Source organism: Taurulus bubalis (assembly GCF_910589615.1).
Source record: "Taurulus bubalis genome assembly, chromosome: 2".
Lineage (NCBI taxonomy): Eukaryota > Metazoa > Chordata > Actinopteri > Perciformes > Cottidae > Taurulus > Taurulus bubalis.
The window spans coordinates 41936587-41959385 of NC_136590.1; the positions used below are offsets into that span (position 1 = coordinate 41936587).

The following is a 22799-nucleotide window of genomic DNA, read 5'->3' on the forward strand; positions in this document are numbered from 1 at the left end:
TCAGTCCGTGTGGGGGTGTCTGCATGCAGATGTCCAGCAACATGTTGTATGGGGGGTTAGGTGGAAAAACAAAAGATAGCCACAGGCTGTGAAGGTCCACAAGAATGCTTTATTCAATGGGCTTGTTTGGATATTAACACATGTGCAGACTGCACAATTTCACACCCAGTGGTCAATTTGGTCGGATTAATGTCTTCCTTACCCAACGGTGGATGTGTGTTCAGTATTTCACCACCAATCTACTGCCAACAAGCACCTGGAGAGAGAGAGAGAGATAGGAGAGAGAGAGAGAGAGAGAGAGAGAGAGAGAGAGAGAGAGAGAGAGAGAGAGAGACCCACCCACGTGCCCATTGGTTTTCATGGAGACGCGGATGAGGAGCGGGCTATAAAAGCAGAGCGCGCGAGCGGAGCGGCTCGAGAGGACTGTAGTTGTATAGCTTCCTTCAGCCAGCTGGAAGGTGCGCATCACGGATCACCGGGAAACCACGCAGAAGCCACGCAGAGAACACGCAGAGAACACGCGCAGCCATGAGTGAGGTAGGTGCTGCGTCTCGCGGTAACCGCTGTTCCAGGCACCTGTAAGTTCAACAGCAGCGGGTGACATGTGATGCGCGTGTTGGGCTGGTGGAGGAATCCTCCTCCCAGAGACGCCTTGATGTGTTTAAACTAACTGAACTTGTCATAGATTGATCTTTTGATTCCTGTGCATGCTGCATTTTCACCGTGACGCGCATTTGGAGTAACAGTTTATTTATTAATATTGTTTCCCCTGCACTTGTGCCATCGGACTCAAACTAAATCAAACCTGGCAGTTGACAATGAATCCCTCTGTTAATCACGACTGATGTGCAGTGCCCTCCTGCTGACTGGCCGACAGTAAATGAAGCAGGCAGCAGGTGTGAGAGATGATTGTCAACTCTGAAACTTCAGATGACAGTCAGGGCAGGGCGCGTGGCGCGCAGGAGACTATAGATATATACTGCACGTCCATGTGGGTTACTGTGTGACATTTCAAACTAAAGCTCAGCCCAGCATGAGCACATGCCGGATGAAGCAGAGGCAGTATTGACCTACACGGTTAGTGCATGCACCATTTCATTGGGGGCCGAGCCATGTGGGGATCAGAAAGGACCCCCAGCCAGAGTATTCTCCTAAAGATGATTTACTGGCAAGGAGTGCACTGAATTATTCAAGGCTTGCCGCTAACTCAGAGAAATAAAACGTTCTCCAATAAGACCCCATCATGAGTTCGTTCACCCCGAAGGAGCTAGTAGTCCTCCGGGAATCTGGATGCTGCTGATGGGGCCCAGTCCTGTTGGGAGCCTCATTATGTAGAAAACTGCAGAGACATTCCTCAATAATATGCAATGAAAGTAAAACAAGTTGTGTGTGTGTGTGTGTGTGTGTGTGTGTGTGTGTGTGTGTGTGTGTGTGTGTGTGTGTGTGTGTGTGTGAGAGAGAGAGAGCGTACACACTGAACAACAGCTGCCACTTCAGTCCTTATGAATCTTTTAGCGCGGACTTGCGATGTCTTTTTGTGCACTGTCTCTCTCTCACACACACACACACACACACACACACACACACACACACACACACACACACACACACACACAAGCAACTTGTACGGAGTGAAGTCTTATAAATAAGACATTAACACATGAGAAAAACAAAACTGGGTTGCATCTCATGTCAGTGATGGATTCATGTGCCTATAAGGAGCCGAGGCCCGAGACAAGTGTACGTTGCTCTGAATGAATAATGAACTACAAATCGATGGCGGGCTCCATCTACCTCCACGCTCCACTGCTCTGCTTTACCTTAACTCCGCTCAGACTCCCACAGAGCAGCAGAGGGGAGTGCACATTTCCATTGAATCATAAAGATGTCCAGATTGGAGTATTTGTCTCAACAAAAGGGAGAAATCGTGCTCACTTGCCTTTCTGGCTCTTTGTATCAGCTCGTTTCTCCAGGGACGCTTTGAGAGTATCATCAGGTGTTTTATTAATAATCACTTTTATAAAAAGCCATGTTTCACAGTAACGATTACAGCAATCCACTCAAACCACACTGCTTCACAATCAAAATATATAAAGAAAAAAAGACACACACACAATATCTATCGTTGCTTCTGCACAAATCAATATAATCGGCCAATGAATAATTATATTGCGCGAGGACGATGGGGCCGTAACAGAGTCTCTGGTTGGTATTCATCTCCAGCCGTGTCCATGAACATCCAGCAGTTTGAGGTTCCTGTGGCGACGGGAGCTTAGATGGGTGGACTGTCGTCATAGCGATGAACAATTCATCGCTCCCCGGCTGCACTATCTCGCAAATTATGACAACGCTCACACCGCTTTGGAGTCTCACCGTATGTTAGTATTTGTGTGGCCATCTCTCACAGCTGACAGCAGAGCATCGCTCATCAGCGTGACATCGGCCTCGATTTGGAGATATTGTGTCGTTTTGATTTCATGTAACGAAACGAGCATCTTCTCAACCCATCTGATGTGAATATTCACGCTGTCATTTGTGCCTGCTGTGTACTATTTGGCTCACATGATCATCTGGAGACTTCCTCCCCTCCCTGCTCTGCTCGGGCCTCAGGTTGTTCAACACAACTTTAATTAGATGGCACTCGGTGGAGAGGCTCCAGCCAGATGCCAAGCGATTGCCAAGATATGTCAGTTCCACTTTTCAGATGTTCAGCAGACGGCAATGATCTCCTCCGTAGCCCGTTGCAGGTTAGCTACACGCCCAAAACCAAATCTGTCTTCATCACCTGGTTCAGAAACGTCTACAATCTACGGATGCACAATGGGAGAATATTTTCCGGCGACTGGGTTGTTAGTCATCTGTGCAAATCTGCTTGAAAACGCAATTATGAAGGAGGCCTGCTTGAAAACGGCCACAGGCGACCCTGTCCTTCAATCAATGCATCAACATTTTAAGTGGTCCTCTCGCTGCGTTCACCCACCACGCACTGTAATTACAGTGAGAGCGGTGGCTATGGTGACGGCTTGGCAAAGCCGTTTGTTTCATCAACCAAAGTGGACTAGAGCCCTTTTCTCTTCATCAAATCAAGGAGAGAGTGTTCAAAGTTGCTGATCAATGTAAAAAAGGACAGCATGCTGAGATGGGGATAAGTAATCAGGGATGGCTTTCCTTAAAACTTATTTTTCGCTGACTGAAGACTGACAGAATGATTGCAATCGTCCCAGAGCGGTGATTAGATTAGAGAGAAAAGGCCCTCTAACTCCGGGGGAAACGCTCTAATACCATTCGGAGCGCGCTGAATTTTAATGGGATCCTTTTCTCACTTACTGACCCGAAAAGTAAACACACTTTTAAATCCGCAAATTCTCTGTGATTGGTTGCGAGGCTCGTACACTTGACCCTAATCCCGCTTTAAACAATGAACACAGATTAAACATTGAAATAATCTGTAATCCATCTCAGCGGTCAGCGGGCTTTGCGGAGAAAAAAAACGCCAAACATTGGCGAGTGAGGAGAGAAGAGTGAGCGGTTCACACCAGAGGAAACCACAGCAGCGCTATAGTAGCATGGAAAGTCTCACGAGGACGTTCATGTCACTGACTGCAGCAGCATATATACCCTACATATCCATATGCCTCTTCATCATGAGTGAGGATTACAACAATAGATGTGTGAAGCTGTTCCAGGTTAAACCAGGAGGAAAGATGCCTCCTCCGCTGACCCAGGCTTCGCCTCCCCTTCTGTCTCCGCATGCTGTGGCTGCCTGCAACTGACACGAACTATAAAGTCACACTCAAGTGAGCCAGCTCATTGGAGCGCTCATCCCACGGAAACAACACATGATGCGGCGCACCTGAAAACCTCCTCCTCATTCTTTTTTTTAAAATGAGTTTGGGCTTTCGAGCCATGCATTGTGTTTTTTTTTTTGTGGATCGGTTTGCCGCGCCGCCTTCCAGTCACGTGTCATCTGTCCCTTTTTTTTTTTGGACCTGGATCTGATCCCTGTCAACATCTGCGGATCGATTATAATCGGTCGCTTTGGGGCAGCAGAGCAGTAAACATTGTTGCTCATTCGCCATTTTAATTAAGCCCTCCAGAGTGTTTTCAATTACTTTCTGACAGATAAAGAGAAGGAGAAGTCTGCAGTTTGATGTATGCTAGTGGGTGGGCCATGTGCCTAATGCATGCTAATGTTCTGTGGGGAAACCATGCTGCTATGCCATTAGTTTCACTTGAATAACTCCAGCTGGAAGGCAAACTGTACCTCCCTCATACGTAATGATGCTGTATATTTAGGGGATTGAAAAAAGTTTCTCCTCTCGCAGATATGTTGAGATTTAAAAGGGGTATTTTACCCAAACTGCAAAACAACAAATCTCACTAATACCTAGTGGTATGTATCGTGCAGCTGTTCTTTTCTCTTTATATGTCTCTTATATTTCTTCCTCTACACTAATAAAGTAAATGGAACTTTCTTTGTAATTCTCACAGCATTAAATGACAAAATAAATAATGAAGTCGGATCATTTTCTCATGAACTTCTCTGCAATCCGACTTCTTTTTGCAACCAGAGGAGTCGCCCCCTGGTGGATAGTAGCAAGAATGCATGTTCAAGCCACTTCTGCATTGGCTTTGCCTTGTCTAACACTTAAACAGCACACTTTTTAAAGGTAATAATAAACTCTACATGGAGTATAAGCATTAATACAATATCTAAACATTTGCCATTTTTCAGGCGAGAGAGAGTAATGGTAATGATAACTTTATCAGTCACTTGAGATTCATTATAATAGTCACTCCTTTTTACTCTTTTTTTTTTTTCTTCCTCTCGAAAGCTGTCTTCAAGATTAATACTCCCAATTTAATTGAAGTCTGGGGTGTAACTCACTCACTTTAATTAGTGGATATGTCAGCGTCAGATAAAGATGAATAAGGAAGTCGCACCAGAATTCATATTCTGACTTTTCTGTCTAAAACAACAAGAGGACACTCTTATTATCCCACTGCAACATAAACATCCTCTTTCATCCATCTTTTTTTGGGGGGTGGGGTGGCATTTTACAACATTAAACCAACTTTCAGTTCATATATTTTCCTGAAGGGCTGGTAATGAATCTGAATTGGCTTTCATTATTTCTGTATTGTTGACATTAATGTAGCAGATGACTGAAGGACCTGCTTTGATGTGGACAGGTAATGAGTTGGGGACTGAAGGGTCTTGGACTCGTGCAGGAGAAGAAGTCTTTGATCTGGAGTCCAGTGATCATTAGGAAGTTTTTTTACCGAGCTGGAGATACTAGAGTTGCACTGATTATACACTGCCAGTTTCCTAAACTACACGAGTGAGATCGTTAGAATGTGGCAACTCAGTATTATTCAATAGTATTAATGTAATAACTTTGCATTGACAGACGTCACACACTGCACTGCTATGTATATTTCTGAAGAGTGTTGGCATTTACTTTCATGTCTCGTAATCCATCTGCTCTCGTCATTTCAAGATGTCCCCGAGAGAGGCTCGACTGTTGATTGGTTGGGATCTCGTGATGGACATTGAAATAATTAATGTGTGTTTAAAGATGGCATAAAAAAACTGACAGGATATAGGTTAGCAATCGCGGATGATGTCACATTGGGTGACGGCAAAAAAAAAATCCCCAGAGCCACCTGCGTTGGCATGACCTCCTATACAGTCTATGAACATTGTCTCCTTGACCTCCACCTTTCTGAAGAGCAGCTGTGAAGCTCAAAGTGGGCCCATCTTGGCACTGACAACACACCCTTAATTATGCATAACTTTAAGCCTTAATATGAATTTAATGTGTTGTATAAAAATTCAACCCCATACAGTTGTCATTAGCTAAAGAGACCCAAACCGTTTTTTGTACCAAAATGTAAACATGTTGATTTTTTATTTGGTTGGACATTTTACCATGGGAGTCTGAGGATTGACCGGCCATTAGAGCCGGCCTCAAGTGGCCATTTGAGGAACTGCAGTTGTTGGCACTTATGCATTAGCTTAATTTTTCTGCATTCATGGCTGTCACCTCCTCTGTGCCAGCACACTGGCTGCATTCAACAAGAAAAGACAAAACAAATAGGCAATAGACCCCTTTCCCATTACCAGCAGACAAGTATACATTTAAGATGTCCTTTTCTTCTGATGTGTTTCTTTTGGTGTCACCGACCTGGCGGGTAAACAGGGTTTGAAACAGTAGAAAGCAACATGGAGGCCAGTGAAACTGGTATGTTGGTTACTTCTGTTTTAAACCTGTTACTTATTCGGTCTCTCTTCTAACGCGAAGCTGACTAATTTGGAACGATGCTTGAGTGCAGATTGGACGGAGACGGACAGGATGTGGGGATGAAATTAGCACTTCCACCCGAGTGTCATCACTGCCGATTGGAGCTGATAAATACCCGTGACTAATGCAGAATTATTTATCGCAGGAATGAATGCTTGTAACTTTTCCCACTAAAGACCATAGCCAGATGTGAGTGGGTGTTTCAGGTTTTTTTTGGTCCAGTGTGAAAGGAGTCTTGTTTGAATAAGGGCTTTGTTTCAAGAAATGTTTTAAATCACTTACAAAAAAGATTCTATTTTAAACTTAGTTGTGCCGGCGCTGAAAATATCTCACTGTGACGATGTTTCTTCAAGAGTGTGTTACATCATCAAAAGAAAGGCAACTTGTTGCTCATCTCCAAAAGCTGCCTCCAAAGCTCGGCGTCTAGGGAACGTGATGTCATCCAAACCTGGACTCAAGGATGAACTAATTAGATTCTGGTGGTCAAAGGTTACTCTGACCTCACAACCGTTTGTATTTTGTGCCATAACTCAAGAATTGATATGCCAATTTCATGCAAAAGTCTATTCCATCAGAATGTTGCACTCAATGGGCAAACATTGATGAGCAACTTGACTGGTTGGCGGAGGCGTACAACCACAAGTCAGTCCATCACCCCTCAGAGTGTCACTCTTCCATGTCTGCTGGTGGGGAAGCTGCTGAGGAGCTGCAGGGATGCTGGGATGAGCTGTCTGTGACCTAGTTTTGCTGTCTCCTCGTTAAATTGTTAATAGATCCTGAGTGCAGCATGAAGTCTCTCCGGGGAGCCCGAGCTGCCATAAGACCCAAAAATAGCCCCCCACACACTGGGAAGGTAATTTATTTATTTCACCAATTCCCTCCGTGTTCACGCCAACCCTCCGTGTCATCAACACATATGAGCATCACAAAAGGATGCGGTGACGGAAGCCGCAGCAATTCAACTCATCCTGACTCTGTGGGTGCACATTTGAGCCTTTGCTGATACTGCAAAATACAATCCGTCAGCTGTGCGTAATTCATTTGTATGGAAGCACTCTGCAGGAATAGCAGTCCAAGTATTGCTGTTTCTGTTCGAAATCAGAAAACAATAAAAAATGAAACATATTGAACTATTAAATGCAATAGTTTGGATGCATCTATTTCAGTTTTTTCCAATCCAAAACATCACTTAAAGATAATTTCAAAGGACAGATACTGTATTCTCATTCATTTAAAAAACAAAAGCAGTAGCTCGAGGGAGAACAAAATCATAATTTCTAGTGTTCATCAAGCTTTGCACATTGTTAGTCATCCGCGGCAGACGGAGCCATATGTGGCCCATACACTGTGCAGAAGGACATCATCATTAGCAATGTAATTATCGTCACTGCCATCCATTTGTCAAGCTCCCTTCGTCTCCGGCATATGGGACCGGGTGCAAGCAAACAAGGCGGTTCGTCCTCCGGGACTCCGCTTCAAGCCGCGCACGAGCCCTGCTCAAACACCAGCTGGCAGCGCCGGGGAGCGGCTCAGTGGAGCTCGCCACGTTATTGGCACTGACGGCATGCGAGACTCCCGCGATCCCTCGTCCAGCCTCCTAATGAGGAGCCGTGCTGTTCGGCAGGCCCGGAGGAGAGTCTGTTGCTTTTGTTTGTGTTGATGTTTGTGTGTTTGTGCAGCAGCCTGGTCAAGTATGAAATGTGCACGATAGTGTGATCACTGCTATGGTCAATGCAGATAGTAATCTGTAGCCTGGATGTGTTCAGTGAGCTCAACCCTGTCAAAGCAAGGTTGTTAAATACTGTATCACTAGACGAGAATCAGTATTGGTTTCATCATTTTCATTTAATTTGTTTAAATGTTCTATAATATCTTCACATAGCAACTGCAGTGGTTAAATGGCAAGAAGACTGACATCTTCCTGAGTCTCCGGGTAGCTTTGTCATACCCATTAGGGCGGGACAAATTACACCTTCATCCTTAATATTGGTAGATAAAGATTGACATAATGAATTCCCATCAAAGCCAGAATAACTGAAACCACCTGTTCAGGTGCACAGAGGCTTTAACAGTGGATCCCATGTCATCACCCGACTCTGCAGTTCCTCTCCGCCCGTCGTCTGGGCTTTACAACGCCACGTTTTGGTTCATTCTCACACTCTCATCAGTGTCTCTTTTTTTTGTAAAAAGCTCTAAAAACCCCACTGTACGCCTCCCGCTCAGCACTTAGCAGCAGACAGACCAAGTTACCGACAGGCTGGAGCGCATATGGAGCATTTAGCAGCTAAAGAGGGATATATTTACCTCAGGAGACTAAAGCAGGGCGAGAGGGGGAGTGAGGATTGGACTAGTTTTAATTGTGTGGCCACAAACACAACTCCAAATAATTGATCAAGCTACTCCGTAACTGCCGGGCGTGTAAATATGCAGCTGCTTGCTTCATAACTTTATGTTTTCTTCAGGTGGATGTCAATGTTATGTATCGAGTTAGTTCCTGGTCTGGGATTAGACCAAAAATCCGAGTCCAAAAAGTGTCTATTTCATCTTCACAACCCAGTCAACAACGAGCCGGAGTTCATTTGTTTTAGTCTCTCAACCGTTCGGGCTCTTGAGATCTTTAACCTTTTACAACCAGAGTAGCACACATAGTTTGTTTCAGCAGCTGCGATATAGTTTGGATTGTGTCTAATACACCTGTATGGTGCAGCTACTCAGATTCCAACTGGAGCACAAATACAGTATCACTCTGTATTTGGCATAATTAAGATTTTACTGCAATACTGCACAGCAAAAGCTGCTCTAGAAAGGAAAGGATGCCATGATGGATGAACAGTTTGCATTTTGGTGAGAGGTGTGAGGACATTAGTGCCCAGAAACATGTGTCTAACCCAGTAAATGAAATGTATTATTCTTAATGGCAGATGAAGGTGCAGAAGGTGAATGTTTTACATTGTTGGTGCGTTGACGTGTCTCTGAACGTGGTACTCACCCACTGCTCAGGAGGAGACTGACTATGGGCCATAAACCTCAACACCATGGTATTTATTTCACAATAACTGAATACTGGACTATGTGGTGGCTCCCCAGTGGACATAGCTTGTTGTGAGCCGCTGCTGGTCTACACCAGAGTGGTAACTCACCTCTGTTTAGGAGACAGTCGGGGATTAATTCATCCCGAGCGCTGAGCGGCTTTTCTGATGGTCACCAAACCCCGAAATTAATCTGGAGGGATCCTCCAGGACGCCGTTCTGTTGTGTGGTCACACCGGGTGATTTAGGCCGATACGATGCTGGTGTCTTTACATAACAAGCTGCTTTGGGCAGCTTTAGCGCATGGACGGCTCTGGCATGTCATTACATCATACATCCTTTAACCAAGGCAGGTTCCTACTGGCTGCTCCAAAGCCTAGATTAAAAATATGTAGGTCCCTCCCAACTGATTGCTCCCAAATGTTGCTTTAAAAAAACAGAGTCCTCTGCCATCAGAGCTCACAGTGACAAATCCCCAATTCAACACTCTTTTTAGGGTTAGTTTCACCTAACTTCTGATTTGTAAAGCGTGTCAGATTGCCGTATTTCTAACACCGCAATACAATTCTTCCCCTTCTTTGTTTTTTCAGTCTTTCTAATTATATACAGCAAAAGCTCCCGTGGACCCTGTTTCTTTGCCAGTTGCTTTTCACCGCGATAGCAGGCTGCGCCAGAAATGTGATGAAGTTGAGGTCACGGCGGGGCAGATGTGAGGGTTAATGAAAAGGGGACAGCCACAGACCGAGAAAGAGGAGTTCAGATGGGTTACAATGACGCTACAATGACGCTGCCGTGCATTAGTCTGAATCATTCAGTCAGTTGACTGCTCTGTGCTTACTCACACAAGGACTCCATCCATGTACTGCATCTTTGCAGGCGCCAGACGATGGTAGTCTACTCTAACTGCTACTTTAAGATGGTGGCACATGGAGCGCTTTGTCCTTCCAAGATACATTTCTGTTGTTGTGTTGTCGCCAATTCCTTTAAAGTCTCAGTGAAAGGGCGCTTAGAGTGTCTTTAGCTTCTGTAATGTGACGTATTTGGGAATATTTGAGCGGCGCTGTAGAGGACCGTTGGTCTCCACGAACACTATTAGATCAGGAGGAGGAAGACAAAGCAGAAATGAATGAATTAGACCTCGATCAACGCTCTGCCGGATAATACGAGCTAACGGTCAAGTGTGCTTTTACATGATAAGAGAGGTTAGCGAGTCATCTCAGTTCAAGTTGAAAGGCCCTTCAGGACGAGCTCGCATCAAGGGGACGCATCGCTGATCAAAGCGCCGCGACGTTCATGCTGGTTCTGATTCAGCCTGTTGCTCGTCCAGGCCGTAGCGGTTCATTCAGTCCAAACCGCGGCCTTTTTTATGCACCGTTTACAAGGGTGACATTATTGATAATCATTAGATTATTATGATGATTATGATACGTACTGCCTTCTGTCAGTCACCACTGAGAAAAGCTACTGATCCCTGAACTGACAATGACGATTCAGTATAACTCAAATATACGTTCATACATGTAAGGACAGCATTATGGATAAGAAGATGTTTACTCATTTTGACTATCCTTATCTGTCTATGTCTGTCACCGTTTTTCATGTTAATTTGCCATTTTTCACAATTTTTTTTTTTTTTAAACGAGGCTGTTTTAACCTTTGCGTAACATTGGCCTCAAGTTTATCATAAATGCTTAAAACACGGTGCAATCACAGGCAAAACAAGTAGAAAAGAGTCATAAAGTCAGTGAACTAACTCAGTGATGTCAGCTAGCATTAGCATTAGCTGACATTAGGCTCCATAAGCTTCAAGTCATGCCATCCCAAGTAATGCTTCAACAGCAAAACCCCTTTGGGATTTTTTTTATTCCATTTTTATTATTGACATTTTTATATATACATAAGGTTTTCGGGTTGTCCGTCTGATACCTTCGTCCCATTCTAGGGAACGTGATATCGTCCAAACCTGGACTCAAGTAGGAACTAATTAGATTTAGTTGTTCAAAGGTCACAATTTATTTTTTGTCCGAAAGTCTATTCCATCAGACTTTTGGACTCAATGGGGAAAGATTGATGTACAACTTGACTGGTTGCCGGTGGCGTACAACCACAAGGCAGTAATTTTAGGTTTATTTTAAGAAGACTGGTCTTGGAAAAGTTACATAATCTTGCCTTAAAAAGAAAGACATAAAGGAAACACCTCCAACATAGCGAAGCTTTTACTTGGCCAGTTTGTCATGAGTTCAGGCTCAGCGGCTGTGCTGTGTTTGGGGAGAGGGAACCTCATTCAGCTGTGATGTCCTCCAGTGAATTTGATTTAAAGTCACCTTCAAAAAATGGGCAAACATTAGCCCGGCTGTTCCCGCTCTCGTCTACTACTTAAAATGAATGGTGAGGTTTTGAGTCATCTGTTAAAAATGCTGCTGGCAAACAGAGAGACGGAACCTCCTCAGCTGCCAACGCGAACAAGTTATGGGAAGCGAGCAGCGCCGAGCTCGAGATGAGCCACGGAAAACATCTCATCTGAAATTCACTCGCTGCTCCTGAAAATCCTCAAATGGATTTTTCTGCGAATGCCTTCCCACAGTTTCCCCTCCGTGTTTATCAAGCACAATAATTCAAGCAAAGCATGTGCTGCGATGAGTGAGATGGACAGGGGAATTGTGGTAATGAGTGGAGAGTTATCCCATTGCACATGAGGACTGGAGCCGTTATGTAAGCCGACTGTATCCAGGCAGAAAGAGAACAGAGGAGAGACTGAGGGGAGGGGTAATGATGATGATCTAAGTACTGTTTAGCAGGGGATTCACTTCCTCAGTGTTTGTATGAGAACATGGTCACGCTATTGTTGCTTTAAGTCCTCACTTTTGGGTTTTGCGGTCACTGTTGAAGACTAAATTAGAAGAAGAAATGATCCTTTATTAATCCCCTTGGGGAAATTAGCTCTCTGCATTGAACCCATCCTTAGTAAGTAAGGAGCAGTGTGCTGCCGTGAAGCGCCCGGGAGCAACTAGGGGTTAAGTGTCTTGCTCAAGGGCACTTAGACACGTAAACTATGGGGAGACAAGGGATCGAACCGGCTACCTTGTGATTTCAGAATGATCACACTCCCCATGAGATCTTTTATCTACAACACCGAACACAAATAGCACACACACGTCATCATGGTGTGATCAGAGAGATATTTTAGCCCCCTCAAGAAGTCTGCAAATACTTTACAGCTGAAATGTGTCCTTAAAATGGAAAAAGAAGTCCAACTCTTTGAACTTAAATGAGCTCCGCTTCATATCTGTTGGTGTCCATCTGAGAAGGCTAATTGAAGCTAAAGGCTAAAGCAGGAGAAACAAAAAAAGGAAATGAAAATGGAGGCAGAGGGAAGCGACGAGAGTCGCAGCTGGTTATTGATCTCAGCTTACATGGCATCTGTCTTCATTTCTCGATATTGCGGCGCATCTTTCGAGACAATTACTCAAACGTGGCCGTCGCTCTGCTCCCGGAGGCCGGGATGCTTTGCCGGCGTCCCGCTGGGTGGAGGTGTGATGTATGGTGCCATCACTGCGTGGCAGCGCTCCACCCCGATGAATACCGGAGCACATCAAGCGGAGGAGAGTCGGCGTGGCGTTGGGGATCCCGGCGGCATTGACTCGCGTGTAAACAGAGAAACAGATGGCCACACTGATTTCTCTTCCACGGGCTCTCGTGCTGGAACAAAAGGGGACACGCAGGAGAAAGATGTCGGGTTTTATTTGAGTCGCACGCATCGAAACTGCTTTGGCATTTGAAGTTCATCGGATTAATAATTCAGGTGGAGCACGGCGAGATGGAGGGATGGAGAGATGGTCTCTGCTTTGTTCGATGGAATAGTGAAACACAGAATTCTCTAAATGAAATCACACAACACTTCTCTGCTCTTGCATAGATAACAAAAAGGATGTGAAGTGAATAATTGGAAAATGTGAAGATCTGAACGGTGAAACTGCAGCAAAGCTGCCGTGTCTCTGCACGTGGAAGCCGAGAGCATCTTGTGATGTTGCGGCCCGTCAGGGGAGAACATGCAGAGCGAGCGTGGCCCGACAGCAGAAACGTGGATTATAGATCCACATCTTACCGAGCAGACGTGCTCATTATGACGGGGTTTAGTGCGAGGACGTTCTCTCTGTGGGGAGCAGGAGGAATGTCTTGGAATATAGATGTTTAAACTAGCATTTCGTGGAGCGATATAGAAATGAACAATATCTAAAAAAAAAAGTTATTTGTATTCCACTATTGACACTGTTGGTTTTTATGTTGTTTTCTTTGCAGAGACAAGCATCTGGAGCGATGACTGGAAACAGCAAACCATCTGCTGCCCAAGGTATTGTATCCCCATCATGCTCAATGCAGAAATACACAATATTACTAATGTTTTGTTCTCACCAATTTATTGTACGATGCGGAGGCAGTTCAATAAAATACAAAACCCCACAAACTCAAATGGAAACTATAATCATCTGATTGTAATTTGATTTGAATAACAAAGTATATTGAGGAAATTGCCCTTTATCAACAACATGACGGGAGTGTTGTCTGTCTGATGTCTTTCTAGTAGAATTATATATAAATAAAACCTTATTTAATTCAAGCACAATCAATCACAGTGAAACCAAAACGTAATTACAAGCATGCATTAGTTGGCATGGAGACAATATTCAAAGGTGAGGGACAATCCTTGGATCACTTTTATTTTGTGTATTCATAAATGATCTTCCATCAGTCCTTGATGATTGTAGAACTCATCTGTTTGCAGATGACACAATTATGAACACGTTCAAATCTCCAACCCAAGCGCCACAAATTTGTATGGTCGTTTTAAGTTTATGCAAAGCAAAGGGTACGTTGAATGTCAACACCCTCTCCTCCTCCTACTGCTTCCACATGTAAAGCAAAGCCTGCACTTAACTTGTGACCAAACTACACACGTTTATTTATTTTTTGTTGTTCGTTTAAAAACCGGTGGACAATTTGATTTATTTAATGTCAAAAATGTAATGTTGCTTTTTACATAAGAGACAACATAGCACAGGGCTCCTGGTGGTAGAAAGGCTCCACCATGGTAGATATTCAGCTCTCCTCTGCCGGCCCTGTGCGCATAATGATGTAAATCAAACCCCTTGAGTTATTAACGGTAAAACGGGGCCTGCGGTACTTGGCAGGATCCTTTGAAATTCATAAATGGTGTTAAGTGCAGAACTGTCATCCTGACAAAGTTCAAGTATGCAAGAACAAAGGCCTGTGTTGGAACACATGTTTCTATAATGAACCTCATACCGCTGAATTATGATTTTTTTTCATGACTTCAGCTCAGGTGAGACGAATGTGAATCAGCCGGACATTTCCTCTCTGGCTTGCAGAATTACCACATGTTAATTTAGCTGTAAAAAAAAAAGCAACTAATATCATGATGACTATACATCCAGCAGGTCGTATCCTGTTACTTGGTCTCCTACTTTCAACAAGAGGATCCTGCATATCTTTTAAGTGGCTTCCGCAGTCTGCACATCCACAAAATGAGGTTTCACGGCAGCAGCTGGTACAATACACGCAGGATGCAATGGATGCAGCAGGTTAATAGCAGCCCGTTCCCTGCTAAATGGCTCCGTGGCCCCATTGAGCCCATAAAGCCGCCCTGTGTAGCTGGAGACCCGGAGCCGCCTCCTCCTCTCTCTGGGCCGGCTGATAACAGCGTTACGACCCCGGGTTGGAATGGATTTCTGTCCCAACTTCTGTGATGATGAAGTGTTCTGCAGCTCAGCTCAGTCCTCAGGGAAACATCTCAACAGGGACCAGGAGGGATTCCAGGCAGCTTCATTTCATTTGGTAGAGGCGCGTGTTGCATTCATTCCACATTTGCTCATTTCCACACTTTATATTGCTCTTTGGTTTCGGAAGGTATGAACTCTGATTCACTACAATAAATGAACAGTGTTGGAAAGCTTCGTAAAAGTGTCTTCTATCATTCATATCATATATATTTATTCAACACATTATCACAATATTAAACATTGGAGACATACATTATACATGTATATTTTGCACACATTTTTCACACTAGCCCTCAGTTACTTGTGTTTACCGGAAAATTCACAGAATATAATATTATATCTCTTTGAATTCATTACAAAGAGAAAGAGAGCATAGAAACATTTTCTCCCAAACATCTTCATTTAATGAATATTAATATTATGTCAGCTGGATTGCTGTTATGACCTGTTGGGGTGGACTGAAGGGACATCATCTCTGAATGGAAATCAATAACTTTACAACCCTTTTTCCTGTGGACACATTTGTTCAGTTTAAGGGAATACGTCCATTCTTTCTCATAGTTTGTTAATATATCGGAGTAAAACTCATGGTTCGGTTTCCATGCTTGACTTCACCATTGTGTGGCTTATTGCTCAGTGTTCTTTAGAGCGGGCCGTCATCAATCATAGGCCATATCTTCTTAGGTTGCTTTAAGTCTCACAGGAACCAATTTGACCGTGACCTTTTGCAAACCTCTTATGGAAATACTTCCATCCTTCATTGGGGCAATATGATTTATTCATGCAGCAGCACGACACATTACTGAAACTGTGATGTGCCCTCTGTGGTGTAAAGGTCATCCACGCTGTGGAGCAGGTGTCATTTTAGAGAAGGTATATGTGTGTGTGTGTGTCTGTGTGTGAGAGAGAGAGAGACAGAGAGAGTTTGTGCAGCTTCTGCAATCATAAAATATGAATTTGTTTTCATTGCCACACGTGTCATCCAAGGGCCTCAAGGTCAACAGAAGGTTCCATCCAAACGTAAGTAGGCCACTTGGAAAATAATGTGTGTTTCTGCACAGCGCTCACGTCGCTCAGCGGGTCAGCGCCGTCCTGCATGACAACTGAGCTCCAAATAAATAACTCAGACTGCATAAAGCAGAACCTTTCCCCTTGTTTTATTCTGCTTCCTGTGTGTTTCACTAGTGAGCACCAACTGTACACTTATTGTTTGGGCACTTAAGCGCTGAGGATGTGTTTTTGTTGTTGTATATGGAACCTTTTCATCTGCACTGTTTCTTTTTCCTCCCATTTCAACGAGGCTCGTCTTACCGTCTTCATACAGGATGGTGTTGTACATGTTTGAATATTTAAAAGTTTGACTACACGCTGCTATTTATAAATGATTAGAGGAGTCTGTCTCATGTCGTTAAAGAACAATGCTCCCTCAGTCTGTGGAGAACAGGTAGCCTTCGTTGTACTGTCCTTTTATTGACTGTCAGATATGATGAGGTCACCATACAACTGAACAGAAAAAAAAACTGCCCAATTTTCTCTGCATGTTTTATGAGTTCACCCTCTCTTTAAATACACTTTTTCTCAATATTTTTATTTTTTTACCCTGACAAGGATCAAAACTAAGGAATAAATATAGAACAGACTAATCCTCAGCACAACTTCCCTCTTGGGAGCGTCTCAGCCGCTACGTGGGACGCAGCCCCGGACGGTTCCTGGAGAAAAGTGCAGGCAAGCAGCTCCGCGCTGCTCTTTAGTGCAGCTAGACTTCATCCGTCAAGTCTTTTTTCTTGCAAATGCAAAAGAATAAAGGGGTTGGATATATGGGAGGATATTGACGTCAAAACAAAGGATGTACTTTAGCACAGCAGTGATTTTGGCTAAATGCTAACGTCGACATGCTAACATGTGGATGTTCAGCAGGTAATGTTTATCATGTTCAGCTTCTTCATTTAGTGTGTTAACATGTTTACATGTGCTACTCGGCACTACACACCAGGTACAGTACTGGGATGGAAATATTAGTATAAATACCTGCTTGGCACCGTGAGGGACGTCTGCAATCTGCTAAGAATGGTGTCATCATAATAACATAAAAACTGCTTGAGTCCAAAGACATGCAAGTTGGGTTGATCAGAGACTCCAGACCAGCGGTCCTCAACCTTTTTTGCGTCACGGACCGGTTTCATGTAAGACAATATTTTCACGGACCGGCCTTCACGATGTGGGCGATAAATATGACGTAATAAAATGATACGACCGGCATAAATACAATAATAAAGTGCATTCAAATACAACTCACCATTACGCCGAATTAGTGGAGCTGTGAGCTTGTTTCTCTGCAACGAGCCGGTCTCATCTCGGGGTGATGGAGACAACGACACCTGACGTGTGTTCTGTATGTCAGTCTACTCCTTAACTTAAACCTTTAGTCCAGTCTACTCCTTAACCTAAACCTTTTGTCCAGTCTACTCCTTAACTTAAACCTTTAGTCCAGTCTACTCCTTAACTTAAACCTTTAGTCCAGTCTACTCCTTAACTTAAACCTTTAGCCCAGTCTACTCCTTAACCTAAACCTTTAGTCCAGTCTACTCCTTAACCTAAACCTTTAGTCCAGTCTACTCCTTAACCTAAACCTTTAGTCCAGTCTACTCTGTAACTTAAACCTTTAGTCCAGTCTACTCCTTAACTTAAACCTTTAGCCCAGTCTACTCCTTAACCTAAACCTTTAGTCCAGTCTACTCCTTAACTTAAACCTTTAGTCCAGTCTACTCCTTAACTTAAACCTTTAGTCCAGTCTACTCCTTAACCTAAACCTTTAGTCCAGTCTACTCCTTAACTTAAACCTTTAGTCCAGTCTACTCCTTAACTTAAACCTTTAGTCCAGTCTACTCCTTAACTTAAACCTTTAGTCCAGTCTACTCCTTAACTTAAACCTTTAGTCCAGTCTACTCTGCAACTTAAACCTTTAGTCCAGTCTACTCCGTACCTTAAACCTTTAGTCCAGTCTACTCCTTAACTTAAACCTTTAGTCCAGTCTACTCCTTAACTTAAAAATTTAGTCCAGTCTACTCCGTACCTTAAACCTTTAGTCCAGTCTACTCCTTAACCTAAACCTTTAGTCCAGTCTACTCCTTAACCTAAACCTTTAGTCCAGTCTACTCCTTAATTTAAACCTTTAGTCCAGTCTACTCCTTAATTTAAACCTTTAGTCCAGTCTACTCCGTAACTTAAAACCCGCTTCAGAAAGACAGGATGTTGAAATGGAAGCAGGTTCCAGAGCTTTTTGGCGATCTCAGGATATTCTGCCTTGATTTGAATCCAGAACACCAGCAGCAGAGTTGAAACGTATTTTTCATTTTAATTTTCGGGGTAACGTATCACGTGACCTCTTGACATGCGTCAGGAGGCTCATCGGATGGATCCGGTCATTTTTCTAAATAATACATCTTTCTGACCTTGACCATCAATCAACATTTTCTTCATTCATTCTTTCTGTGCGACCCGGTACCAAGGGACCCGGTGGTTGGGGGCCGCTGCTCTAGATCGCCCCTGGGTGTGGATGTTAGCATGAAGGACAGTCGGCCCTCAGGTCATGGTCCCACTCCCCTCTCTCTCTCTTCTCCACAGACGAGAAGAACAAGAACAACCTCCCCCAGGACTTCGACATCGACATGGACAACCCGGAGACGGAGAAGGCCGCCGTGGCCATCCAGTCGCAGTTCAGGAGATTCCAGAAAAAGAAGCAGGATGTGAAGTCGTAGAGCGTAGCGCCGTCACTCGATGTGGGCGTGGCCTTTGCATGTCAATCAAACTGCACCGTCATGAACTGAGAAGGAAGGGTGGGGGTGGGGTTCCTGAAGGCGGGTGGAGGGTGGGTCTGGGGCTAAATGTTAACTTTGTGAAAGTATGTGTGTAATTACAAAACTTATAATGACTATGATATACAAAAAATATACAATTATGGGTGTGTGTATTGAAATTTGTATTATAATTTAGCTGTTTCTGGTTTTCACGTCGATGACACAGTGTAGCTGCAGCTTCAACTTGAATATTCTTTCTGATAGCACAATCAGTGTAATATACCCATGTTAACAACAAGGTGAATTAAGACTTCTCATCAATTATCAAACACTGATTATCTATAAATCAGGGGGAATATAAAGCCACACGCATTGCTGTGATTGACACGTTGACGGGTCACGGTTTCATCAAGAGTCCTCATCAAAAGATGTTTCGGCTCCACTGGAGCTCTGTTAATGGCGGTAAAATGATCCCACACAGCTGCCAGTGCTTTCACGGCGTATGACTGATGCTTTTAAAATCACAGCGATGTCTGATTGTACGGGACGTCGGAGGTCTCCTCTCCATCACTTTGTTTCATCCGATGCCGTGAACCTCTCTGAGCTGTGCGTCTGTGCAGACACGCTAGATGTTGTGCTTGTGTTTTCGTTTCCATTGTTGTTGTTCCAACGTGATTTTAAACCACGGCATTGTTCAGTTGCCTCACACATGTGAAACTGTACAAGCACACACACACACACACACACACACACACACACCTGCACACACGTTTGCATGCAACCCTGCACAGATACACACACATACAGATAAATAAATAAAGACATTGTAAAGGAGTGCAAGTGGATTTATTTTTAACCAAATTGTTCCGGTTAGCCGGTGTGACTTGTTGAGGTCTCTGTAAATTACAGTCTATATAATAACAGTCTTCTCTATATGAAAAGTTAAAATATATCAAACAGATAAATAAAATGGACACTGTCCATTATGCTATACACAGTATGTGTGGTAGATCATATTAGACTGGATTTATTTATGACCATTTATCTCTTTTTTTTAAACCCAAACAAAAGGTTGTATATGTATTTTGGATTATTTAACTGAACTGAACTTGGCCTTGCAATGAACTCAATCTTCCGTTTTGAATCCATCAATTAAATAAGCTCATGATACAGCTGGAATATATCGACAACTACTTTCTAAAGAGAACTGTACCGTTGGGTTGGCATTCCATCACAGAAATATATTCCACCGGCCCGAATGAATCCCATGAGAAGGTGCAGCCAGCCGTCATGGAGGTGGGCTGGACCCCTGACATGATCCTCTGATAGCATGGTCAGTGGTCTCCAACATAAGAAACGGAGAGTAATAATAGTGATCATAGAGAAAGGTTGCATTTAACTTGACTTCATGCAAAACAGTTGGAAACTAGTGAAAACAGAATCTCAACCGCTGCAGCAGAATACTCTGTTAGCTTCCGGCAGGTATAACATTTACCTTAACTTTACTGTCATACCATTTTATTTTTTTAAATATTCAAACTTCTCAAACTGCTAAAGATGGACAACACTTTCCTGCCAATGCTAAAGAAAACGAGTGGTACAGAAGGTACAGAAAGACCCCGGGGTCAGAGGGTGAGACAAGTGGACGATCTGCAACAAGAGAGGAAGTGCTAAGTGAAAACCTTGATGTAATTAAGGACACAGATAATAAAGCGTTAACCCTTGATGGTGAGCTGACTGTGAATGAGTTGGAAATAAACAGAACTAGAAACTCAGCAACGAAGACTCATATTTCTAGAACAGAGAGTATTATTATCATTATCATACCAGAATGGATTCAGGAGACATGTGAGTAAGTCATGAAAGATATTGAATCAGCCAATTAATCTACATGAATATATACACACCCACACACACACACACACACACACACACACACACACACACACAGATATGCGGCCTCAATGGAAGAAGAGGAGAGAATATCTTCTCTGTGCTGAAGCTCTGCTATAGAATAATTAATAGCATTACCAGCTGCGTTGTTATCTTTAGTTTGTTAACAACTTTCTTGAAAATTCCTGAAATTCTGGATGTGGTCTGTAATAGTCTGCACATTCAGACCTCGTTCAATGTCCTTTACTTCCCATGAATGTTTATCTCCGATGTCCAGAGACATTACAGCCTATTTAAGGAGCTCATATGTCTTCTTTGTGATGGTTTAGTAAGTTTAGTATGCCATAAAAATGTCATAGTATAGTTTGCCATAACATTTTTTGTTGTATAGTATTTAATAAAATGTCCAAACTAATGTAAAATCCCTGTTCTCTTTACTTTACTTACTAATCCATTTTAGATGATGATGTTTGCATTCGTACGGTGGCTCTAAACACAGCATACCAAAACAATGCAGATGAATACACCTGTGGAAATAGGATGTATGAATACCTAAGAATTAATCCATCATTTTTGGTCTGATCTCGTTTTTCCAGTCATCTTTGATAAGATCCGTTGACATATAAGCTTTCATAACCGACTGAAGATGAACAGCCCATACTGCACTTACAAGATCTCCTGTCCCTCTGTCAACACTCATGTATTAATTCAAAAGGCCCAGATTGACTCTGATGAATGAAACACAAACAATGCCTGCTGTCAGCTGCACACTGCTCAGGAAAGGAGTCCTCGTCGCTCAGCTCTGCACGTGTTTATTACGTCATCTTCGCTGTAATTTCCCCAGCGACCGCTTCATATTTCTCAAGCTGATCAGAAGTTGAGTTTACTTCACCCGAACCTGATTAATGGATTTGTTGTGGACTTCAGAGGTGGGGTGGCAGACGCGTGTGTGATGCTGAGTAACGCTTCCTCCTGTCTGCATGGAAGTCACCCAGCAGGCCGGACATGTGACGCTTCAGGGTCATCAGATAATAACACAGTTTAAGAAGGAAAGTCTTTATAATGCTCAGAATGATGTGACTGCACACTTGACACCTCTGGTGAGATTTAGAGCGAATCCTCAGAAGATATTGGTGTCGTTTGTAGAAGCGTTGAGATTTAAATTCATGAAAGGATGATGGACCCTTAGACAGCGATGGGTTTGGCTGCTCAGCAGTTTATAATAAACTTAATCCTGTGATCGCCTACTTCTGTTAGAATAACCTTTGACGGCAGAAATGTTGCTGACCGCATGGCTTTAACGAGTCTCCAGCGTTGCATTCTGGTCCTTTGAGGCTTAATTAGGGGGAACTGATTTCTCAGGTTGTCCAAACTTACTCAGTCATTCTTTAATTTCCCTCAATCTGCTTCTTCTGGGTTAGGAAGGCTGGAGCTTATCCCAACACGGGAAGAGAAACAAATTAAATCACCTCCAAACAGCAAAAAGGTTTTCTAAAATAATATGTTTTTTTGTATTCGTTCACTGCAAACCTTTAAAGGTGTCAGTCTGCACAGAGTAGCACACTTCACACTTATGTTGCCGAGGAGATCTGGGATGAAAGTGAATACAACACCGCCACCTGCAGGCGGGAAGGGGAGCTGCAGCCCCACAGAGGAGCGTCCCATCCGACTGACCCACATGGAGGAGGATTCATCATTCAGCGAGGACTCGGGTTCTCCCCCCCGAGACCTTGAACCAAACAGCCCGAGAGCAGCGCTTCGCCTCCAACACCACCATCAGTCACTCATGTCAAACCCGTGGAGGACACTTTGGGGAACAGCCATTTTATTAATCAAATTTGAACTTTTGTGTTAGTTTCTCTTTATTCCAGTGCCACCATGGTGAACACTCATGTTAAAAATAAAAAGTGACATCTTTTTTTTTTCCTTTTTTTTCTCGTTAAAATGTATAATCATAATGAAGACAGTCAATCATAG

At 43.4% G+C, this 22799-nt stretch overlaps 1 protein-coding gene across 2 annotated transcripts; it reads left to right on the forward strand.

Annotated features, from left to right (window-relative positions):
* Positions 1 to 441: 441 nt before the first annotated feature.
* Positions 442 to 18890, forward strand: pcp4a (Purkinje cell protein 4a; the record flags this gene model as incomplete). 2 transcript variants are annotated; one of them, XM_079214354.1, is made up of 4 exons in its annotated part: positions 442 to 537; positions 13634 to 13685; positions 16120 to 16152; positions 18757 to 18890. In XM_079214354.1, the coding sequence occupies exons 1-4, from the start codon at positions 529 to 531 to the stop codon at positions 18888 to 18890; spliced, it is 228 nt and encodes a 75-aa protein (XP_079070480.1). In that variant the 5' UTR covers positions 442 to 528. The 2 variants fall into 2 exon arrangements, with proteins under 2 accessions (XP_079070480.1, XP_079070479.1); XM_079214353.1 differs by lacking the exon at positions 16120 to 16152.
* Positions 18891 to 22799: the final 3909 nt, after the last annotated feature.